Genomic DNA, 21,538 nt, shown 5'->3' on the forward strand with positions numbered 1-21,538 from the left:
GATATTTTTTCCCCTCTATCTACTACTACTAAGCAGATCTCATTAAATTCATCAATATTCTTTTCAAGATCTTTAACTAGATCCATTTTGTATTCAAACAATTTTTCTTTCAAATAGATCTTATTAGTTATCGATTTTGACATATACATTTCATCTAATTTCTTCCATAGGTTAGAGACATTATCAATATCAACAACTTTTCTCGAAACGCTATCAGAGAGATAGAATAACAATGCTATATGTTATTTCATACATCTCAGCGTTTTTATCTTCAATCATAGTAGTAGATAACTTACTTGGATCGAGGAGTGCTTTCGCAACCTTTTGTTGGACGAGAAGAGCTTTCATCTTTCGCTTCAACAAACTGAAATCTCCGCTTTCATCGAATTTATCTATCTCAAATTTCACCACCATCTTGAGCAGCTTCAATCCTCAGAGGATCAGACACAATCGAAAGAAAAGTCAATAATAAATTAAAATTGAGGACTAATTTTAAGATTCATTGAAAATATAATTATTAAATTTAAACAAATAGAAATATATGGGTTAAAATTAAACCAATTTTAAAATATAACAACTAAAATGATATCTCAAGTGAGATGTTTATATATTACCTTTTTGCCGTGACATTGTTTTCCCATAAATTCCACCGTGGACGCACGTGGCATTTGTTTGGATATTGCATCAGCCCCACCCTTCTTCTTTTATCTTCTTCTTCCCCACTCCTTTAAATTTAGCTTTCGACCTCAAATAATTCATTTTATTCATCTCTTTCCCTTTCACTGTAAACTTGGGTATCAGTTAGTTTTTGTTCTTATCGAACAGCCATTTTATCTCTTTTTTCAGAACAATACTCAACACACACTATTTCCTTTTCTGCAAAAATCGCCTAAGATATTTGTATTGATTTATCTTTATTGATGCTCAGACGGCAAGATTTTTGGGTTTGAAGATGCATTTTGCGACATGGAAAAGTGGGTTTGGAGAGCTGAGGCCTTTGATTCACTTGTTATTGCCTTTATGTGTTCATTGGATTGCTGAAGAAATGACTGTTTCTGTTCTTGTTGATGTTATCACTAATGCTCTTTGTCCTGGAAACCCCACTTGCCCTCAAGCTATTTACTTCAATGGAACTGAGCAAACGGTAGGTTTTTTATTTTTTTATTTTTGCATCTGTTTTGATACTTGGGCTGTTGAATTTTTTTCTGTTTCTGCTTCTCTGTTCTTGTTTATGATGTTTTTAGTTTATTTTCTGTGTTCAATTCTGTAATTATGGGTATTTCTGATGTTTTTAGTTTGTTGAAAAATACTTTTAGTTTATAAGAAAGTAACAATTTAGTCAATGGAATTTGTTTTGTAATAATTTAGTTCTTCTACTTTTAAATTTGTAATAATTTAGTTTCTAAAATAAATTTTTTTATCAAAATTAGATCTCCATTTTCTTTTATTTAATGAGGACTTTGTATTTTTGTAAAAATATTGAATATCTAATTAGTTTATTAGTTTATTCATAAAGAATTTTCATTAGACTAAGTTGTTGTCTTTACAAATTTTAAAGTACAAAAGCTAAATTGTTACGTAATAAAGTTCAAAGACTAAATTATTACAAAATTAGAATTAAAGAGACTAACTCGTTACAAACCTCCATCATTGTTTGAGCCACTGTTTTAGAGCAAACTAAGCCAGCAAACCATTTGCTTCCATTTTTACACCAAAGTCAAAAAGTTTGTTTTTCAGTGATGCTGCATGCTTCTCCCATTTTTTCTTTTCCAAGTTTGTAAATAATTTTGGTCCATTTGATAACTTTTTTGGTTTTGGTTTTTAGTTTTTGAAAATTAAGCCTATAAATATCCCTTGTACCTTTAAATTTCTTGTTTTTTTTATCTACTTTATAACAATGTTTTAAAAAATCAGACTAAAATTTTGAAAACTAAAAAAAAGTAGTTTTTAAAAATTTGTTTTTGTTTTTGGAATTCGCTAAGAATACAAATCTTTTACTTTAGACTTAATTTTCAAAAATCAAAAATAAAAAACTAAATGGTTATCAAACGGCTTGTTAATTTTTTGTTTTCATTTTTGACTACTCGCTTTGCCATTTCTATTTCCTTCCCAGTATTTCATGAGAAAAACAAGGTTTAGTACATTCACAATATCACCGTTCAGGAATCATCAAGATCACTAAACCAGACTGATGCTTTTGTACTCTTTGAATGGACCCACAAATATTTCTTTCAATAAAGAAGAACCTAATAAATTTTGTGGCCAATATTTCTCCATTTTTTAGTGGAAACTTTAGTTACATTGGTAATGAATAATTCTATATTAGTAAAATACTATTCCATTGGTTTGGCCATACTTAAATTCTTTTTTGCAACAGTTACACATTCAACTGTTCTGACTTAACTATACTTGTTGATTTTAACTAGTTTTTTAATCCCTCTCTGTTCCTATCTTCAAGACTTAGAAAGAAAAATGCACTAGATTATCCATATCCTAATGCCGTAGAACTGATAATGAGGTTTAAAAAAATAATGTTGTTTTAGCTTTCTCTTTTGAATTACAGGTTGTTGGAATTTTCAAAATGGTAGTTCTTCCACTGCTTGGTCAGCTTGCGGACGAGTATGGTCGAAAACCTTTACTACTACTAACAGTATCAACTAGCATATTTCCTTTTGGTATGTTTCTAATTGCTGTATCTAATCTGAAAAGCAGATGCATTATTCTTTTTTTTTTCCTTTCCAAATTTTGAAGTTTTGTTTATGCATTTTGGTTTCAGCATTGCTTGTTTGGGATCAATCCAAGGGTTTTATATATGCTTACTATGTGCTTCGTGCAATATCAAAGATACTGAGTCAAGGCAGCATATTCTTCATTTCTGTTGCATATGCCGTAAGGATAATTTTATATCAAAATTATTATTGTAATACTGTTTAATTGGATTCTAATTTTTATTATTTTGTTGGATAAAGAAATACAATAATGTCAACTTAAGCATAGCTCGACAGTGAAGATATTTTACTCATCCAACTAAGGTCGGAGGTTATCCATCCACACTTTTTGTACTTAAAGAAAGAAATACAATAACTTGAATCTCCCTTTCTTTATAAGCAATTTCTTTGCTCAATACTGATGGGCCACTCCAATACTACTTTTAGATCTTAAACAAACACAAAGGTTTTGGAAACTATTCTTAAAATTTACAATGTTTTAGAAAAAAGATTTGTAGTAAACAAGCTCAAATTTTAGAAACAGAAAACCAGAACAAAATCTGTTTGAAATGCAATTAGTCATGGTCTTAACCTGAAGTTTTGGAAGAAAAATTTAAGATCAATCAGTCTTTTAAAGCTTTTCCATCTTATAGGCGGATCTTGTACAAGAAAGTAGGAGAGCTGCAGTATTTGGTTGGATCACTGGCCTTTGTTCTGCTTCCCATGTTATTGGGAATATGCTAGCACGGTTTCTTCCCGAAAAGTACATTTTTGTGGTACTAACTGCACCTCTGTTCATATTTAACTCTCATAATTTCATTTTCCATTTATCACATCAGGAATTCACTTCTCTGTTCAGGTCTCAATAGTTCTTCTGATCTTTTGTCCTATCTACATGTATTTCTTCCTGCACGAAACGGTAAAACCAGTGCCAAGGAGTGATGAACAACTCAATTGCTTATCAAGGATGATCAATGTTCTCAATAGACGATTCAGAACTATGAGAGATGCAGCCGAAATAGTCATCAACAAGTACTTTCTTTCTAGTTTATTTATTTTTCTGTCACGTTTGCAAAGTTTCATGGACTCTATTTTCTATTCAAAGTTCCTTCATGTCCATTGTTGAAGAGCTCCATTCTGTTTTGCAGTCCAACACTTAGGAGCATAACTTATGTTTCTTTCTTCCAAGAGTTGGGAATGACAGGCATCACTAGCGTCCTAATGGTAAGTTTTAATCAAGTAAATTTTATTATCCATAAAAAATATGTAGTTCATTGAATTGCAAAAGTGAGATGCTTAGCAATGGAATTGGACTTTAATCTTTAGCTACTAATTTAAAAGTTCTGCAGTTCTATTTGAAGGCAGTTTTTGGATTTGATAAAAACCAAAACTCAGAAATCTTGATGCTCGTCGGTATAGGTTCGATTTTCACTCAGGTAAACTCCTTTCCGGCCCCTCCTTCTGTAATAAACTCAATCAAATCCAATTACTCATAGAACAAACTAATATACAACAAATACAAATATAGCATCAGTCTGATTCCCCATAGATTTCTCCAACGAATATTGTCGCCCTCATATCAGTTAGATTGGTCAATTCAATGCTTAATGAAAGAAAACTGTTCAAATTTGCTTCCAGATGTTGGTGCTACCACTTATAAATCCACTGATTGGGGAGGAAGCTATATTATGCTTGGCAATACTTGCATCAGTAGCTTATGTGAGTCATTTCATCTTGCATTTTTAACCTCCCTTTCTGTTAAATTTCTCCTGTTAGCTCCATCCTCAAGAAAATGAAGTAAAAAGAGGGATTGAGAAGCTTCTGAAGAAAAATAATTCAATCCTAAAGTTTCTTCTTTTGTTTTGGCTGTACAGGCATTGTTCTATGGCTTGGCATGGGCAGCTTGGGTATGCATCATATTCTATATGAACTTTAGAACTCAAACAAATTACTTAACTTTGCTTTACTAAAGTAGTGCGATATCTTTTGAGTCTTTGAAATTGGTAATAGATGTTTTTGCCCTCTCTCAGGTAGCATTCTTGGCTGCTTCATTTAAAGTCGTATATGTTTTAGCAAGACCTGCAGTAAGTATCAAAGGAAAAAAATTGAATTCTTGCAATCATTTTGTAATAACATCAATCGACTTACATGTTCATTCCCATTGTCATACAGATTTATGCAATTGTCTCCAAAGCTTCGAGCTCAAGCAATCAGGTTGGCAAAGTTGTCCATTCTATTGTCATATCTGAATACTCTATCTGTATGAAAAAGAGATCTAAAGGCCAGTTTGATAACTTTCTGTCTTTGGTTTCTTTTTCTTATTTTCCGTTCCTTTAGAAACACAAGTGTTTGATGGTTGTTTCATTTTTTTTTTTTTTTTTTTTTAATAAACATTCCCAAAATTTTGTTGATTTTGGAAACAACAAGGTCCCATATGGTTTTTTTAGTTTTTGAAAATTAATCCTACAAACATTCTATCTACCTCAAGAAAAAAGTGGTTTTTGTTTTTAAATTTGACTAACAATTCAACTCTTTTACTTAAAAAATATGAAAACTATTGTAAAAAATCGAGATGAAATAAACTTGATTTTCAAAAACTAAAAACTAAAAACTAAATGGTTATCAAACAGGTCCAAGATACTTTTCTTTTTTCAGTTTTGAATTAAAGACCATTGAAGACTTCCCCATTTCTCCTCTCTCTAATGAAAACTTCATCTGGAGAACAGGAAATAAGAAAGGATAATGAAACATTTCTTTTTATTTTCTTTTTTTATTCTTTTTTATGTTGTAAAAATGTACAAAGAACAAAGAAATCGGAAACATTACTCTTTCTCAAAAAAAAAAAAAAAAAAAAAGGAGGGAACAGAAAATGAAAAATAAGAAACAAGAAACAAAACGCTGTGAAATGGCCTTAATAACCTTCCATTGTTGGTAGGAATACAAAGAAAAAGGAGGTTTTGGCAATTGGTGCTGATTGGTGTTGATTGTGTTAACTTACTGATGACAGGGGAAGGCCCAAGGATTTGTTGCTGGCGTGGAGTCAATAGCAAGTTTATTGTCACCACTTGCGATGAGTCCCTTAACCTGTGAGTTGCTTTCATTCATTGCTCCTCTTTTCACTACTTGTTGGAATTGTAACTGATCGTTCAATTATTTTTGCTTACTGATTTTTTTTCCCTTTTTCTGTTCTGATATTTCAGCATGGTTCATTTCTAGTGATGCCCCTTTTGATTGTAAAGGCTTTAGCATTGTTTGTGCCTCCATATGCTTGGTAAAACACCTCTCTCTCTCTCTTAAGCATGTTAAAAGTAACTTGATTAACCCAATCTAACCCTACAATTAGGGTTCGGATTAATCAAGTTATTTAGTCCTCACCTTTATTTTGTTCTCAACTGACTAAAAGCATGGTTTTAAGTATATGCACTAGCATGTTAATATGAGCATGATTTTAAGTCATATAAGTTAGAGGCAAGCATTTGATGAGTGAATATTAATTGGATAAGTAATAAAACTAGGATCCAAATAATTTTTTTGTTCCAAGTTTGGAACCAAAATAGATCTTTTGAAAATTTATGAAACAAACTAAAATAGTTCAAGGATCAAAATGGACATAATGAAAGTTACAAACTAAATGTGAAACAAGTTTGAAAGCTCTAGCAAAGCGATCAAGATGATATTTAAACATAATATTCATTTATGTTGAATCAAATCAACCCGAACATTTTATGGTAGGGAGTGATGTGGGTTTTGGTGTTGCACAGGTGATATCTTTGTGGCATGGTTGTTGCCTACTGAAGGCCAAAGGACGTGAAAACGAGGAGGATGACATTGAGGAACCACTTTTGAACGATGCTTAAATGTTTATTGATATAACAATAAATAGCTTTATACCAACAAATTGGAGAATATTAATTCTCTGTTATATTAATTTTTATGTAAATAATAGAAACATCCTCAAATTTAAATATCATTCGTTGCTCGGTCTTGGAATTATTTGTTGTGATTCTGGCAGGAGTAAGATTATCACTGAAACTCGGTTTTTTCAAAATTATTGTTGAATCAGATTGCTCGGAAGCAATCAATCTATGGAACGGCTTTAAAAAAAATTGTGTGTGAAGTTCATTGTTTGATTGTGGAAATTTGGGAAGTGATAAAGTTCTTTGAGAAAATAAAATTAGACTATGATTGGACTATGGGTCAAAAAAGGTATAATAAAATTGGTCTATAATGATCAATGATCATGACAAATTTGGTTTTAGGATAAATAGTCACAATTTTATCTTGGTATGTTAGAAAAATCAAATAAAACCTTTCAATAAAAAAAGTGAAGTGTATATATAGATTTAATCAATGGTCTTTATATTAGTGAGTTTTTTTCCCTCCTCTTTTTTATTATATAAAAGGAATTAAACCTCTAATTTCAAGGTTTATAATACGTTCTTTATACTAGTTGAACTATAATCATCTAGACTCATATTTTAGTTAGTTAAAACATTATAATATCGATTAAAAGTTTAATATTTGAATTATACTCAAATTATTTTTTAAATCTTAGAAACACCTACATGTTTATTTAATGTCCCATTAAATATTAACATCATAATGGTTTGATTGAGAATTTTTAGTCCAATATACTAAAAAAGGGTATAGGATTCAAATCACAATCTCGTTAGTCGCTAATACATATTATATACAAGTTGAACTTTATTCGTAAATGTGTCTATGTATTTATTAAAATTTTGTTGTTGATTAGAGTACAATAACACATGAGATGATCACCTAACTTAATGGATAAGAACTACCATTTTCAATATCTATTGTTCGATTTTTCGACTCTTGAGGTCGTTTGGATCGCATATATTACTTCATGAATATGGGTATTAAATGCTTCAAATTTAAATGTCTGGATTTTAAACATTTGGGATAATTAATAACTGTGTTTAGATTTACAGAATAATTAATGTTTGAAGTTAAATGAATGTTTTTTATTTACTAATTTTATATATAGAAAATAAAACTAAGTAATTATTTAAACAAATGTAAGAGAATAAGTAATGTAGTCATAATTAAATTTAATTTTTTAATATATTATTATATTGATTAATTATTTAACACTTAAAATACCAATACGTATTGAATATTTTTTAATTAAACATTATTTCAATCAATTTTTATTTAATAAAAATATTAAATAAATATTAGGAAAATTTTTACTGATAGAAAAAAAATGTTAGGGAAATTATTTCAAATGGTAAAACTGTTGAAAATATTTACAAAATATAACAAAATTTTAGAACTATCAATGATAGACACTGATAGACTTCTATCAGTGATATTGATAGATAAAGTCTATCAATGTCCATCAGTGTCTATCATGGATAGTTCTAAAATTTTGTCATATCTTGTAAATATTTTGGTTTATTTTTCTATATTTAAAAAAACCCAAAATGTTAACTATTCACAAAAATAGCAAAAAGAACACTGATAGACATTGAAAGGCTTCTTTCAGCATCTATTAATGATAACTTGCATCGGTTTCAATTACTATAGTATCAATGGTAGACTTCTATCAGTTTTTATTACCTATAGGCACTGATAGACTTTTTACAGCTTATATCAATGATAGACTTTTATTATTTTCTATCACTGATAGACATGGATAAACTTTTATCAACGTCTATCGATGATAGACTCATATTAGTTTCTATCTTTGATAGTATCAATGATAGACTGCTATCAGTTTGTATCACTGATAAACTTCTATCAGCCTTTATCAATGATAGACTTCTATCAGTTTCTATCATTAATAAACACTGATAAACTATCAACATATATAAGTGATAGACTTGTATCAGTTTCTATTACTGATAGACATTGATAGACTTTTATCCTCGTCTATCTGTGACAGACATTGTATCAATGTCTATCACAACTATCTAAAAGTAACAAAACTCAAATCTAGCATTTAACTTCATGGTAAATCAATTTTAACACCAAAACTTAATGGGTGTTCAAGAACCAAACAAAATTAATAAAAAAAAAAAAAACTCAAAATCTTACCTCTAATGGCAAAAAATCCGACGAACTCTAGCGTTGGTGGTGACCAAGATTGGGTTGTATGGATCTAAGAGTTAGAGGAAGAGAGAGAGTGAATCAGGTAGAGAGAAAAATCAGCTCACCGACAGTGATGTACAACCAAATCTGCGATGTAAATACAAATGCAGTGGATCGACGGTTGGGTATGAGTACAGTGACTGCTGGACATTAGAGTGCGTAGGTTAGAGAAAGAGACTGAGTTCAGATTGAAGAAGAAGAAGAAGACAGAGAAGGGGGAAGATAAATAAATTTGGCTATTTTTTCCTCTTATTTTTCTATTTTTGAAAAATCCCATAAATATTAATTAATAAGAATATTAATAATTAATAATAAATTTTTATATGAAATAGTTAAGATAACATAAAATATCAATTAAAAATGTATTAGATGAAATTTATTAAGTCTAAATATTATATTTATATTTAATAATTAATTAAATTTAATATAATAATTAATTTATATTAATTTATTAATTAATTAGAATTTATTCATCTTCCAAATATAAAAATTTCACAACTATGGAAGATATTAAAAAATTCATGTCAGAATTCTATAGTTGTTTAAAAAATAATATCATAGATTTTAAAAAGTAAAATTATGTAAAACAAATACGGATACATGTGAAACAAACCACTTTGAATTTAAAAAAGAAAAAAACGAACCTTCCATTTGTGATCAAGGTATTGAGGTTTCATCCATCCCCCACTTTTATGATTATTGAATTTTGAAAAATAAATGATCATAACCTTTTTAACTCTATATTTTATGAATAATAGATGCCAATCTCGTAGTTACTAAATACACTCAAATGGCGATTGAATTATGTCAGGAAATTATTAATGTGATGAGGCCGTTTTTTCGAGTAACCCCAATTACCGGTGAGGTGTTGCTTGATTGTTATCATCGTTTCATTTTACCAAGCAAGCAAACCCAAACCGCGCGTGTCCGCCATTGAAGCGTGCTCCAATGGAGCTACTCTCTCCCTCAGCCACAGTTAACACATCCAGGAATTTCTCATTCCATTCCCTCAAACCCCATTTCCAATCCTCCGCCATCAACGTCAATTTCCCTCCATCGCTAAGTAAAAGGAACAAATTCCTACTTTCTTCTTCTTCTTCTTCTTATCTATACTCCACTCTTCCGCTTCGCTGTTCTGTTACAGTTAATTTAGCTTCAACATCTACTCCTTCTACTTCTCCTGTCTGGTCTCCGACTTTCGGCGAAAACCGCCATTGGAGGGTCCTCATGGAGAGACCTCCATCAGGGCTCAATTCAAAACCAGAAGTCATTGATTATTACGTCAAAGCCTTGGAAAGAGTTTTGGGCAGGTGAGTGTTCGTCGTGTTTTATAGTTTGATTGTTCTGCATCCTTTTTTCTTATTCCCGCCGATTTTTTTTTAATTGGGATTATATGGCCAGTGAGAAGGATGCTCAGATGTGTATTTATGATGCTTCCTGGGATACTCACTTTGGATTTTGTTGTGACATTGATGAACAAACTTCCATTGAGCTTGCCCGTAAGTAAAAATGAATGTTCGCTCGTTTGATTATGGATCTTTGCGTTTGAAAACAGCACTTAAATGAAAGTATTCTTAAGCACCATTCAAAAAAAGAATTAGTAAGTAGTTCTCCTAGAATCACCTTAGTGCATTTTAGTGTTTTAAGAATTTTGAAGACCTTTTTTTGTTATCTAACCACACTAGGAAAGTTTTGGAGATTGATTTTGAAAGTGTTTTTAATGGGCAAGGTGGTTCTGAACTTACCCTTTTGATAGATTCATTGCTTATTTTATTGGTTTGAACTGATCGTCTTCCAAACTTTCACTTAAAGACAATGAAAATTTTCACCAGGCATTGCAATTTTTGTTGATTTTCATGTGTGTGTTACAGGAGTACCTGGGGTTTTATCCGTTAAGCCAGACCCAAACTTCAGCTCCAGAGACATGGATAATGGTTCTTCAACTCCCCCATTGAATCCAAAATCATATTTGCAAAATGGCGGTAGGCTCTTGTTTCCTTCAGGGAATACCAAGCATTGGCTTGTTCGAATAGACAAGCCAGGTATTGGGGTGGTTACCAAGGCACAAATGGTTGATTATTATGTTGAGATATTGACCAAAGTTCTAGGAAAGTAAGTGTTCTGTTGTATTGTATGGAAAGCACTTGCTTCATTTCGTTTATGATATTTTCATTGTTCTCAAGAATGGTTATGCCAATTATCTGTAGTGACAAGGATGCACAAATGTGTATATATCATATTTCCTGGCAGTCTAGCTTTGGCTTTTGTTGTGAATTGGATGAGGAATGTGCACAAGAACTAGCCGGTAATCTCCAGTTTCCTATGACACTTTTATACTTTATTCTGTGAGTGATAGTTCTATGTTGTTTGATGCTAATTCTCACAAGATGCAGGTGTTCCTGGTGTTAAATCTGTTCAGCTAGATGCAAACTTTGAGGCCGAGAATAAGGATTATGGAGGTTAACTGTTATAACCTTGAATAAATCTTTCAATTCCAATTCTTAGTTGTGGTTGCATTGCTTGAGATGGACTATAGTTTTACTCATTCTTTTCAACTTGAAGGATTCCAGTTCCTTTTTGCTTTGGTTGATCCTACCATACTTGATGATTTCCTATATTTCAAAATATTACCTTTTGGACTGTGTGATGCTGGCTTCTTAGATAGATGACTCAAAATTGCGTGGTAATATATGATAGTCGAGTGGGATGTCACTTATAGGTTGGATTGACAAAAATTAACCAAAAGGCATAATTATTAGGATAAATTGTTGATAAATGCCCAATATATTTTTAGAGGAAAAACTTGCAGGAACTTAGTTCATTCGTTTTGAAGCATAAGCTAAAATAAGATACTATAATAGGGAAGAATATGTGCAAAATAGGTTGGCCTTACAATGGCAAATGGTTTTCTGTAATCTCACCCTTCTTGTTATGGCTAATTGCTTTCCTCTCCCCCACCCCCCAAAATTAAAATCCTCTTTAGCTTTAATGGGGCAATGAAGTTATCTGAAATTACTATTACTGTATTTGGTTTGTTGTTGATCAAGGACAGGTGATAGCATTTTGCCAATTTCTGTCTCTTTTATGTCAGCATTTTTGTTACTGACAAGGTGAAATCTCTGACAGTAAAAAGATAAGAGCCTCTCGTATGCCAATATTTTTGTTTCTTGACAAGGATGAATGACTGAATAAAATAGAAAAGGAAGTAGCTAGAAATTGGAGAGATAGCAGCTTTAAAAAAACACGGAACTTTTGTTAAATTTACATGTTAATTCTTAACCAAGTAATTCATAATGTACTGGACTGTGATTGTAATTGAAAATGAAACTATAGGGGATGTAATCTTTAAATAGCAAAATATATTTTCTAGAATTGTAATTTGATCTATTCGTAATTATTAACTCAATTTATTTCCAGTAGTTCCTTTCAATTAATTACCTGCATTTTTCAGGTAATATTGCCAAGAATCCTTTGGATCTACCAGATTCTTCAGGAACAAATCAAACTACTCCTGTGAAAACAAAGAAACTATTTATAACTGGTATTGGCAATTCAAAACATGCTAGCTTTTAAGATTTTTATATTCACCTGTATGATCACTATCACTGATATTATTCCTCATTTCAGGGGTAGCTTTTGACTATGAACATCTTAGTGAGCCAAATATCATTGTTCTGTTTGATGTTCTTAATAAATGAATGCAAAGGCTCTTTAGTAACTTCATCATGGGATGAAAAGGGGCTGGGGCTGGGGCTGGGATATCTTATAAAAGGATTTTACTCAGTATGAGCCAATTTGCAACATAAGGATATTTGACCCAATTTTTTAAAAAAGCAAACAGATAATGTTTTATCACTCTGAAATGGCTTTTGAAAAAAGCACTTTTAAATGAGAACGCACTTTTTGGGTGGAAGCAATGATTGACCACTTCTCCTAAAGTCAGAATCTTTTGATTCTAACCACTCTATATGGTCAATAAGGCCAATGTAAACATACAAAACTTAATGGGAATGGGAATGAGTTCAAATCATAGTAGTCACATAACTAGAATTTGATAATGTACAAATTTTCTTGGCAATCAAATGTAGTAGGGTAAGACAGTTATCTCATGAGAATGGTTGAGGCCATTTCTGATCTAGCCATATTTTGCTTTTAAAAAATATGTCTAGCACAAAATTAAGTACCATAACATGTTCTTTGTTGCAATTTCTTACCCTCTTATTTGACACTGGTTATTACTTTCAATATGAGACAGGACTTTCATTTTATACATCAGAGAAAACCTTACGTGCTGCATTTGAAAGCTTCGGCGAGCTCGTTGAAGGTATGTTGCATTTGATCACGTCATTTAAAACTCTAACACGAAGTTCTCATGAGGTGAAATCATGGTGTTATTGATTGCTTTACTAAACAGTTAAAATCATAATGGACAAAATTTCAAAAAGGTCCAAGGGCTATGCATTTATAGAGTATACAACAGAGGAGGCTGCTAGTGCTGCCCTCAAAGAGATGAATGGCAAGGTGAATAAAAATGAGTTCTATCTCTCTCTCTCTCTCTCCCTTTCCCCTTGTTTCTTTCTTTTCTGCTTCATGTCATATATACTTTCTGTGGTTGATGCAGATCATCAATGGCTGGATGATAGTTGTCGATGTTGCCAAGCCTAGCCCTCGAAGATACGGTGGAAACCGCTCCCGACCATAGGTCAAAAAAGGCACCTATTTGTCTACTTCGACGTCGAAATTTGAGTAGTTAGTTAGAACTTACAAGTTTAGCTCACAATGTTTGAGCCTTGAGACTTGAGAGCCAGTTATTCAGCTCAGTACCAATTTGAGGCAAGAGAAGAATTATGGATTTTTAGGTGAAATTAAAATTAATATATACATATATAAAAGAATTAAAAAGAGTAAAATTTACTACATCTTCCCTAAAATATTGTAATTTTTTTGCCACATTAACATTAAACCCAATAAAAAATATTAACGTTTTTTTTTTATATCAAGTGGTTGACATTAAATAAAATTAAGGATAGAGGAAAAAAAGAGATTTTGAAACCCAAAAATAAAAATGAAAATATAATTCTTTACTTTATTGCGTAAAAATTAAAATAGTTATTGCTAACATATTTAAGGATTAAAATAGTCATTACTAACATATTTAAGAATTAAACCCAAATGGGGCCTTGAGTTTTAGGTTTTATTTTTAACAAACATATTTAAGAAAAAAATCTTTTTAATATGGAGGTGAGAGTGAAATATCTAGTCTTTAAAAAATATATAATCCTAAAAGAAATAATCGAAAAACTTAATCCCTTTAGCAATACTAATTAAAACATAGCTTAGTGCTATCAATATCAATGGTGTTCACCTTGTAATTTAAAAAAGAAAAAAGAAAAAAAGAAGTCAGCTTTGAAAGAATATTTGAATCTGGAAAGGGGCATTTGAGAAATTAAAATGGTGTAGATTCTTTTAATTTTAAAAGTTTTTAATCTTTGAGAAGAAAAAAAAATTAAGAGTCCATTTGGTTAATCACTTTGTTTCTTTATTTTTTTTTTCTTTTGAAAATTAAGCCTATTCTCTCCCTATTTGTTATAATGGTTGAATTCTTAGTTAAAATTCAAAAACAAAAACAAGTTTTTAAAAGCTAATTTTTTAGTTTTCAAAATTTGGCTTGTTTTTTAAAACATTGGTAAAAGAGTAGATAACAAAAGAAGAATTTGGAGGTGAAATTAGTGTCTATAGGTTTAATTATAAAAAAAAAAAAAAAAAAAAAAAAAAAAAAACCAAAGCTCCATTTGGTAACCATTTCATTTTTTGTTTTTTGAAAAATAAGTATATTTCCTCCCTTTTCTACCATGATTTACTATGGTTGAATTCTTAGCTAAATTTAAAAAACAAAAGCAAAATTTTAAAAACTATATTTTTTTTAGTTTTCAAATTTTAGTTTGGTTTTTTAGAGGTGAAAGTAATATTTATAGGCTTAATTTTTAAAAACAAAAATAAAAAACTAAATGGTTACCAAATTGAGCCCAAATATTACCAAACGAGGCCTAAAAGTTTTTAGATTTTTTATTAATAAAACTGAAAGTTTATTGACCTCACACGAACAACTAAGGCGGTAACCATTTTGTTTTTTTAAAATTAAGTCCATGGAGACTACTTCCACCTCCAAATTTCTTTCTTTATTATCTACTTTTTCTTTGTTATTTACTTTTCATCAATGGTTTAAAAAACAATGTCAAATTTTGAGAACTAAAAAAAGTAGCTTTCAAAAAGAAATTTTTGGAATTTAGAATTTGGTTAAGAATTCAACCATTATATTTAAGAAAGATGCAAATCATGATAAGAAATGTGGATGATATAGACTTACTTTTAAAAAAACAAAAAAAACAAAATAGTTACCAAAAGAGACATAAACTTTTCTTTCAAATTTTAAAACAATAATTTAAATTTATTATTATTATTATTATTTCAAACCTACATTTAAATTTATTATCTAAAACCAATATTTTAATTTTTTTTTTTAAACTCAAGTGGCCCACTTAATCTTGTTTTTATATCTGTCAATATTTCATGGGAAAATTTCACAAAATGACCCAAAGACCAAAAACTTTTTTACCAATGACCTCTTCCTAAAATTTTTTTACCATTGACATTTTGCACATGCGAAATTTCAAATTACTCCCAGTTTTAAAAATCCTTCAAACTAAAGTCTTCCATCTTCTTCCTTCAACCATTCAATGTGTATTCAATACAACACCAACATTCCACCAAAACATTTATTCCCAACTAGTATTCTACCAATAGCATTGGATAACATTGGTATGAACAGAATGGAAGGTCACTCTTAGTATTCACTTTTTGTTGAACTTCCCATGAAATTCTCTCATTGTTCTCTTAGAGTGTTCTCACAGAGTTTCAGCTCATCATCTTCGTTGATCACTTTCATCCTCAGATTCAGAAATGGAGAGAATGTAAGTGTTATTCTACAATATTTCTTGTCCCATATCGCTTTCATAATAAGTGTCGTTTAGCATTAAATGAACAAGCGTATAGTAATATATACACAATCGTTCATTACAATATAAACGACCGATCATAAATTACTAAACGATCATATACTAATTTATAAATAATCGTGTAGTAGTTTATAAACGATTGTATACTAAGTATTGTATATGCGATCGTATATAAATTTCTGAACAATCATTTATACAATACTACACAATCGTTTATAAATTACTACACGATCCTGTAGTATTGTATAAACGATCATTCAAAAATTTATATACGATCATATATACAATATTAAGCGAATACTTATAAATAGTTGGACGATCACTTATCAATTACTGCATGATTTCTTAAACTTTTATGGGACATTACTTAAGATTTGCTTATCCCATTTTAGATCAATGATGCTACTTTGCATCTTTGTACAATTTCGTGGGGATTGGGATGAGTTCGGAAGAAATTATGTTGGGGGTCATATGAAAGGTCTGAAAGTAAAAAAATTATATAACAGTCAGTGAATTAGTGAGTATGATGCACCAACGACTGAATATCGATATGAATATGTTTGATATACACCCCAAATGTTGTTACAGTTTATTGGTCCTAGCTCCCCAGATCGACATAATCAACGATGAAGACTTTAACTTTTTTTTTTTTAGAAGGCAGTGATGTATCCTGAATGTCGTTGTTTGTATCAGTTACACTTTGTGAAAGTCATGAAGTACACATAGACAATATGTACCAGCATTGCAATCCAATCGATCAACCTATTTCAACCAGTCAAAACTGTGGGTTTGCAACCATCCCAATACGTAATATTCACACCACGTATTCACTAGATGATCATATTGAACCATGTAACTTGGAGGATGATTGAAGTGAAGCTTGGTTTGGTCACAATAGTGAATCCAAATGTACTTCACAGTTCAATACTGAACATGGATATGGACAATCTTCAGGACCACAAACTTCTCCAACACCTTATATCCATGTTCCAACCCCACCTTCTTCTGTCCTACCAGTTGTGATGCCTTCGGTTCAAATGCATTTCACCATTCTAACCCAACCATTTGTAGATATACCAAGACCATCAGAGAGCCTATGGTATAACGACCTCATCACAATACCTCATGACTGTCTGAATAACGAGGATATAAAGGTCGGTCAAATTTTCTTTTTGAAATATGATTTGTCAATTAAATTATCGATGCTTGCAATAAGAAAGAACTTTGACTATCGTGTAAAAAAGTCAAAAAAAAGGTTTTTAACTATCCGGTGTTCAGTGAAGGAATGCAAGTGGAGGGTCTTTGCGAAAAAATGAAAGAAAGTGTTCATTCAAAGTGACGAAATATCCGAGCGAACACACATGTTCTTTTGAAATGAGAATGTGTAATCATCAACAAACAAAAAGTTGGGTTATTGGATACTTAATCAAGTCCAAATACAAACAAGTTGGTCGAACATACCGCCTGAGGGATATAATTGAGGATGTTCGACGAGATTATAGAGTGAACATTGGTGAGGTTGATGCCCTAAATCTAGTAAGGTCATATGATTTGTAAATGTTTTGTACAAACTCATTGTTTATTTAATGAAATATATGATATTTTATTCTATTTTCAGTTGCATTAACCACAAACCAATAAAGAACATCCAAGGTTATTTTGTAGCTTAAACATGTATGTAGAGATATATGGGTGGATCATGTTTAAGTGATAACCTAAATGGTCTGTAGTAGATGGATAAGGTTGGGTATCTTATCTTTGTGACACTACGAGTATGACCCACTTTGTAGGTGTTACAATTGTAGTAAAGTGTTATAAATAATCTGATCTTGATTATTCATGTATAGACATGCGAGCGATGATATTTTATACAAAGGAGTTTGTATAAGACCGGACCACGAAATGTTTAGTCTCATTATATAACACTGTCTATAATAAAGACTTACATTTCACCAAAATGACCATAAATAACATGACCTGAATCCTAAGTGAGTTGTGAACTCCGGCCTATTAAAGCAGTTCTTTAATTTGTATGGATGAGAGTGACCAAATCGCCGACTCAATAAACCTACCATTTTGGAGATTTGTCTGATTGGAGAGTTGGGAATGCAGCTACAAGAAGAAATTCACTCCTTCCCTGAGGTCGGGGTAAGTGGATAAATTGCTCCCTTAAGAGCTAATTCCGGGACTTGAACAATGTGGTGCCACAACCTTTCCTGGCTCGAGAGGGGTTTAGTCATAATTGGACTATGATCTATTGTTCATTAGAGGAATTAATGGTACTTAAGGAATAAGATGTAACTACAAAGGCAAAACGGTAATTTTGGCTAAGCTGTACTTACGAGCAATTTGTGAAGGGTCATTATACTGTTGATTGATTATATCCAATGGACAGAGAAATATCTGTAGTGCGAAGAGTGCAGCTGTCGGTCTTTAATGGAGTGCCCAATAGTTAACTAATAATGAATAATTTAATTAAAGTGTTTGATTAATTATTCACGTATCGTTAGAGCTTCAAGTTACAGGTCCATGAGGTCCCTTTGGTAGCTCAATATGACTAAATGAGAATTAGTTTTTGGATTAGTTTGAATTGTTCAAATTAATTGAGGAAATTAATTATATATGATATAATTGTTATAAAGTATTTGATATATTATATTATTTATGAAAGGAATAAATATTTGAATATGATTCAAATATTAATTATGTGAATTGGATTCATATAATTGAATTTAATGTAAATGTGATTTATATTAAATACCATCTATGAGAGAAATAAATATTTGAATATGATTCAAATATTAATTATGTGAATTCGATTCATATAATTGAATTTAATGTAAATGTGATTTATATTAAATACCATTTGTGAGAGAAAAGAAACTATAGGTTATATTGTATATGATACAATATTGAAACTATAGGTTATATGTTATATATGATATAACATATAATTATATATATAATTATATTATATTAATTTAAATTATTTTTTTTTATTTATTTGAATTGATGGTAGGGAATTAACTTCCCTCACCACTTTTCTCTCCACCCACGTATAATGTGGGTGGTTGGCAGATGTGGATTCTCTTTTTCTTTATTATTCTGATAGAACACAAAACAATTCTCTGACTTCTCTAAGAAAAAGAAAATTTTGATTGCTCTTATCTCTTCCTTCCTCTCAATCACCTTCATTCCCTCACCAAAACCACCAGAGCCCACACCTTATGGGTTCTCAGCTTGAGAATATGATGTCAGGCAGAAATGTACGTTATTATAGGTTTTTTATTTAGAATTATGAGGGCTGTTAAGTAGAATATGCGGTGATTGCACTAAGAATTCATGAGAAAGTGAGCTTGCGTCGGTCAGCAATGAAAATCTCGGCTAACCCACTATTATGCATTATTTTGTGTCCAATTGTCTATTTTTGTAGCTAACGCAGGAATCGATCTCATGCGGAGAATCTCACCATCGTAGAGGCGATCGCATACGTTCGACGCATGGATGTTGCGGCCATTAACTGCATGCGTCCATCGCATAGAAGTTACGGCTATAGAGTAATAACCATAATAGAGGGATGAATGCAAGGGTGGTGGAATGTGTTGGTACTTCGGAAATCAAGCATGAACGCATACCTCGGGAGTATCAAAAGGTGATGTTGACATTTCACCTACTATGCTGTTAGTAGCAGAGATTCAGAGTAGGTCCATCACGCCGTTAGCTGCAGAATTTCAGAGAAGGACTATTAATGCTGGCGGCGATCGAGCTCTACAAATAGAAGTCGTAGAAAACTTGTGGCAGGAACGCATGGTCATCGCATAGATTCTTAGACGTATATTGCATATCCCTTAGTCCAACGCATGATGAGCGACACATGGAGAACGAATGATAAATGCATATTTATTTACTCCATTTTCCACGCATTAAGTTTTTGGCGCCATTGCCGGAGACTTGGCAGCTAATAGTTTGTTGAGTTTTGTGTTTTTGCAGGCAACCTTTTTACCTTGGGAGTATTGTAGCTTGTGCGACCAAGTTGCAAACAATATTTGAAGTGTAGGCGATGCGCCGAAAGCCAGTATTGACCCCGAGATAAAAAGGCAATCAATCGCATGAGCTGACAACAGTTATAAGCGTGTGACGACCAACATGCATCCAACAATTGCTGGAAGTTCCAATGGTCAGGACGAGCCTCTTGACCCAAGCAGTTGAGATTAACCTCTTGCATGGAAGACTCCTTGCGATGGCCTCACTCCAATTTCTCCAGGGACGTCTTCTACTCTATCTTTACCTTGTTTTCCTAGTTTAGTTTATTAATTTCATTACTGTTATTTTGGATATGCGACTGCTTTCTTGGATGTGCTGCGTTCGCTCCTTGTAGATGCGACAATAATTCTCCTCGGTGTGCAGTTACAAAGGAAGAATCTTCTCCATCATTCAACGCATGGCTTTGACTGCATGAATTCTAAGGCATGGTCACAAGTGTTATTCTACTTAAAGGTTCTTTTCTTGTTATCTTTTATGCATTATCCTTTTGAAATTCTCTTTTGTCCACTTGCCTACCTTTCCGTTGATAATTTAGCATCCATGATGGTACTTACATCATAAGGCTCACCTCACTTTTGATAGCTTCTTTAAGGTTTGACAGTCTAAGTTTTATTATGTGTAAACCTCTGCTCAAACATTTGTTACCGCATTCTTGATGAATTTGTCTTTAGCTTTTCGGCTAAAGCGCTGCAGCTCTCTAAGTTTGGGGGTGGCAATGGTCCCGGAAAAATGTGTCTATCACATTGCGATGCTATTATATGTATATATATATATATATATATATATATATATATATATATGTTCGAGAATAAAAACTCCACTGTCAGCGCAAAGGGGAAACTCAAGCTGATAAGAGTTAAATTGTGAAAGGCACTTACCCGCAGTTGGATACTTCGCATGACACCCGTGCAGGTAAGCCAAAACTAAAGTAAGTGGCCATGATCAACGCATAAGAGCAACTCCTCTGTCTGGCGCAAGCCCAAATTAAGCCAAGGCAAGAGTTAAGTTGAATATAGCATGCAACCGAGATTGACTGTCTGCATGACACCCGTGGGGGCAAGCCAAAACGAAGAGCGTAACCAGGTTCAACGCCGCATTCTAATAATAAATCACAAAGCTTTGAATTGTTTTAAACGAACGCATTGTTAAAAGCTAAAAGCAAAGTTGCAAAGCATGAGTAAAAAGTTTTTGAGTAGAGGCTTGCCGAATTTAAGCTTAGAAAAGATCTCTTTGAAGAAGTAGCCGAAGTTGAGGAGAGCGTTGTTGCCATGGTTAGAGGTATGAGTAAATTATATTCTGAGAGGCTGGTCATCGCAAAGGAAAGCCAGAGGGTGAATTATGAATTTCTTGAGTATAAGGCATGCTTGAGGACAAGCATGATTCTAAGTTTGGGGGTGTGACGACAGGCAGAAATGTACGTTAGTATAGGCCTTTTATCTAGAATTATGAGGGCTGTTAAGTAGAATATGCGGTGATTGTACTAAAAATTCATGAGAAAGTGAGCTTGCGTTGGTCAGCAATGAAAATCTCGACTAACCCATTATTATGCGTTATTTTGCGTCCAATTGTCCATTTTTGTAGCTAACACAGGAATCGATCGCATTAGAGAATCTCACTATCGCAAAGGCGATCACATAAGTTCGACGCATGGATGTT

General features: G+C 32.1%; 2 protein-coding genes across 3 annotated transcripts; both read left to right on the top strand.

Moving 5' to 3' along the window:
* Window positions 1-656: 656 nt before the first annotated feature.
* LOC120075091 (uncharacterized) lies at window positions 657-6,701 on the top strand. 2 transcript variants are annotated; one of them, XM_039028255.2, is made up of 15 exons: window positions 657-794; window positions 929-1,144; window positions 2,564-2,675; window positions 2,777-2,889; window positions 3,362-3,484; window positions 3,568-3,740; window positions 3,857-3,932; window positions 4,058-4,144; window positions 4,347-4,427; window positions 4,583-4,615; window positions 4,739-4,792; window positions 4,881-4,922; window positions 5,716-5,794; window positions 5,909-5,979; window positions 6,470-6,701. In XM_039028255.2, exons 2-15 carry the CDS (start codon window positions 953-955, stop codon window positions 6,563-6,565), a joined length of 1,332 nt encoding a protein of 443 aa, XP_038884183.1. In that variant the 5' UTR covers window positions 657-794; window positions 929-952; the 3' UTR covers window positions 6,566-6,701. The 2 variants fall into 2 exon arrangements, with proteins under 2 accessions (XP_038884183.1, XP_038884182.1); XM_039028254.2 differs by having other exon boundaries at window positions 738-1,144.
* Window positions 6,702-9,541: 2,840 nt separating this feature from the next.
* LOC120075061 (RNA-binding (RRM/RBD/RNP motifs) family protein) lies at window positions 9,542-13,739 on the top strand. The gene is made up of 9 exons (XM_039028214.2): window positions 9,542-10,132; window positions 10,224-10,321; window positions 10,694-10,934; window positions 11,030-11,127; window positions 11,216-11,281; window positions 12,274-12,363; window positions 13,078-13,146; window positions 13,237-13,343; window positions 13,444-13,739. The coding sequence occupies exons 1-9, from the start codon at window positions 9,771-9,773 to the stop codon at window positions 13,522-13,524; spliced, it is 1,212 nt and encodes a 403-aa protein (XP_038884142.1). The 5' UTR covers window positions 9,542-9,770; the 3' UTR covers window positions 13,525-13,739.
* The last annotated feature ends 7,799 nt before the right edge of the window (window positions 13,740-21,538 follow it).

Source organism: Benincasa hispida, chromosome 4 (genome assembly GCF_027475165.1).
Source record: "Benincasa hispida cultivar pf3 chromosome 4, pf3_genome.v1.1, whole genome shotgun sequence".
Lineage (NCBI taxonomy): Eukaryota > Viridiplantae > Streptophyta > Magnoliopsida > Cucurbitales > Cucurbitaceae > Benincasa > Benincasa hispida.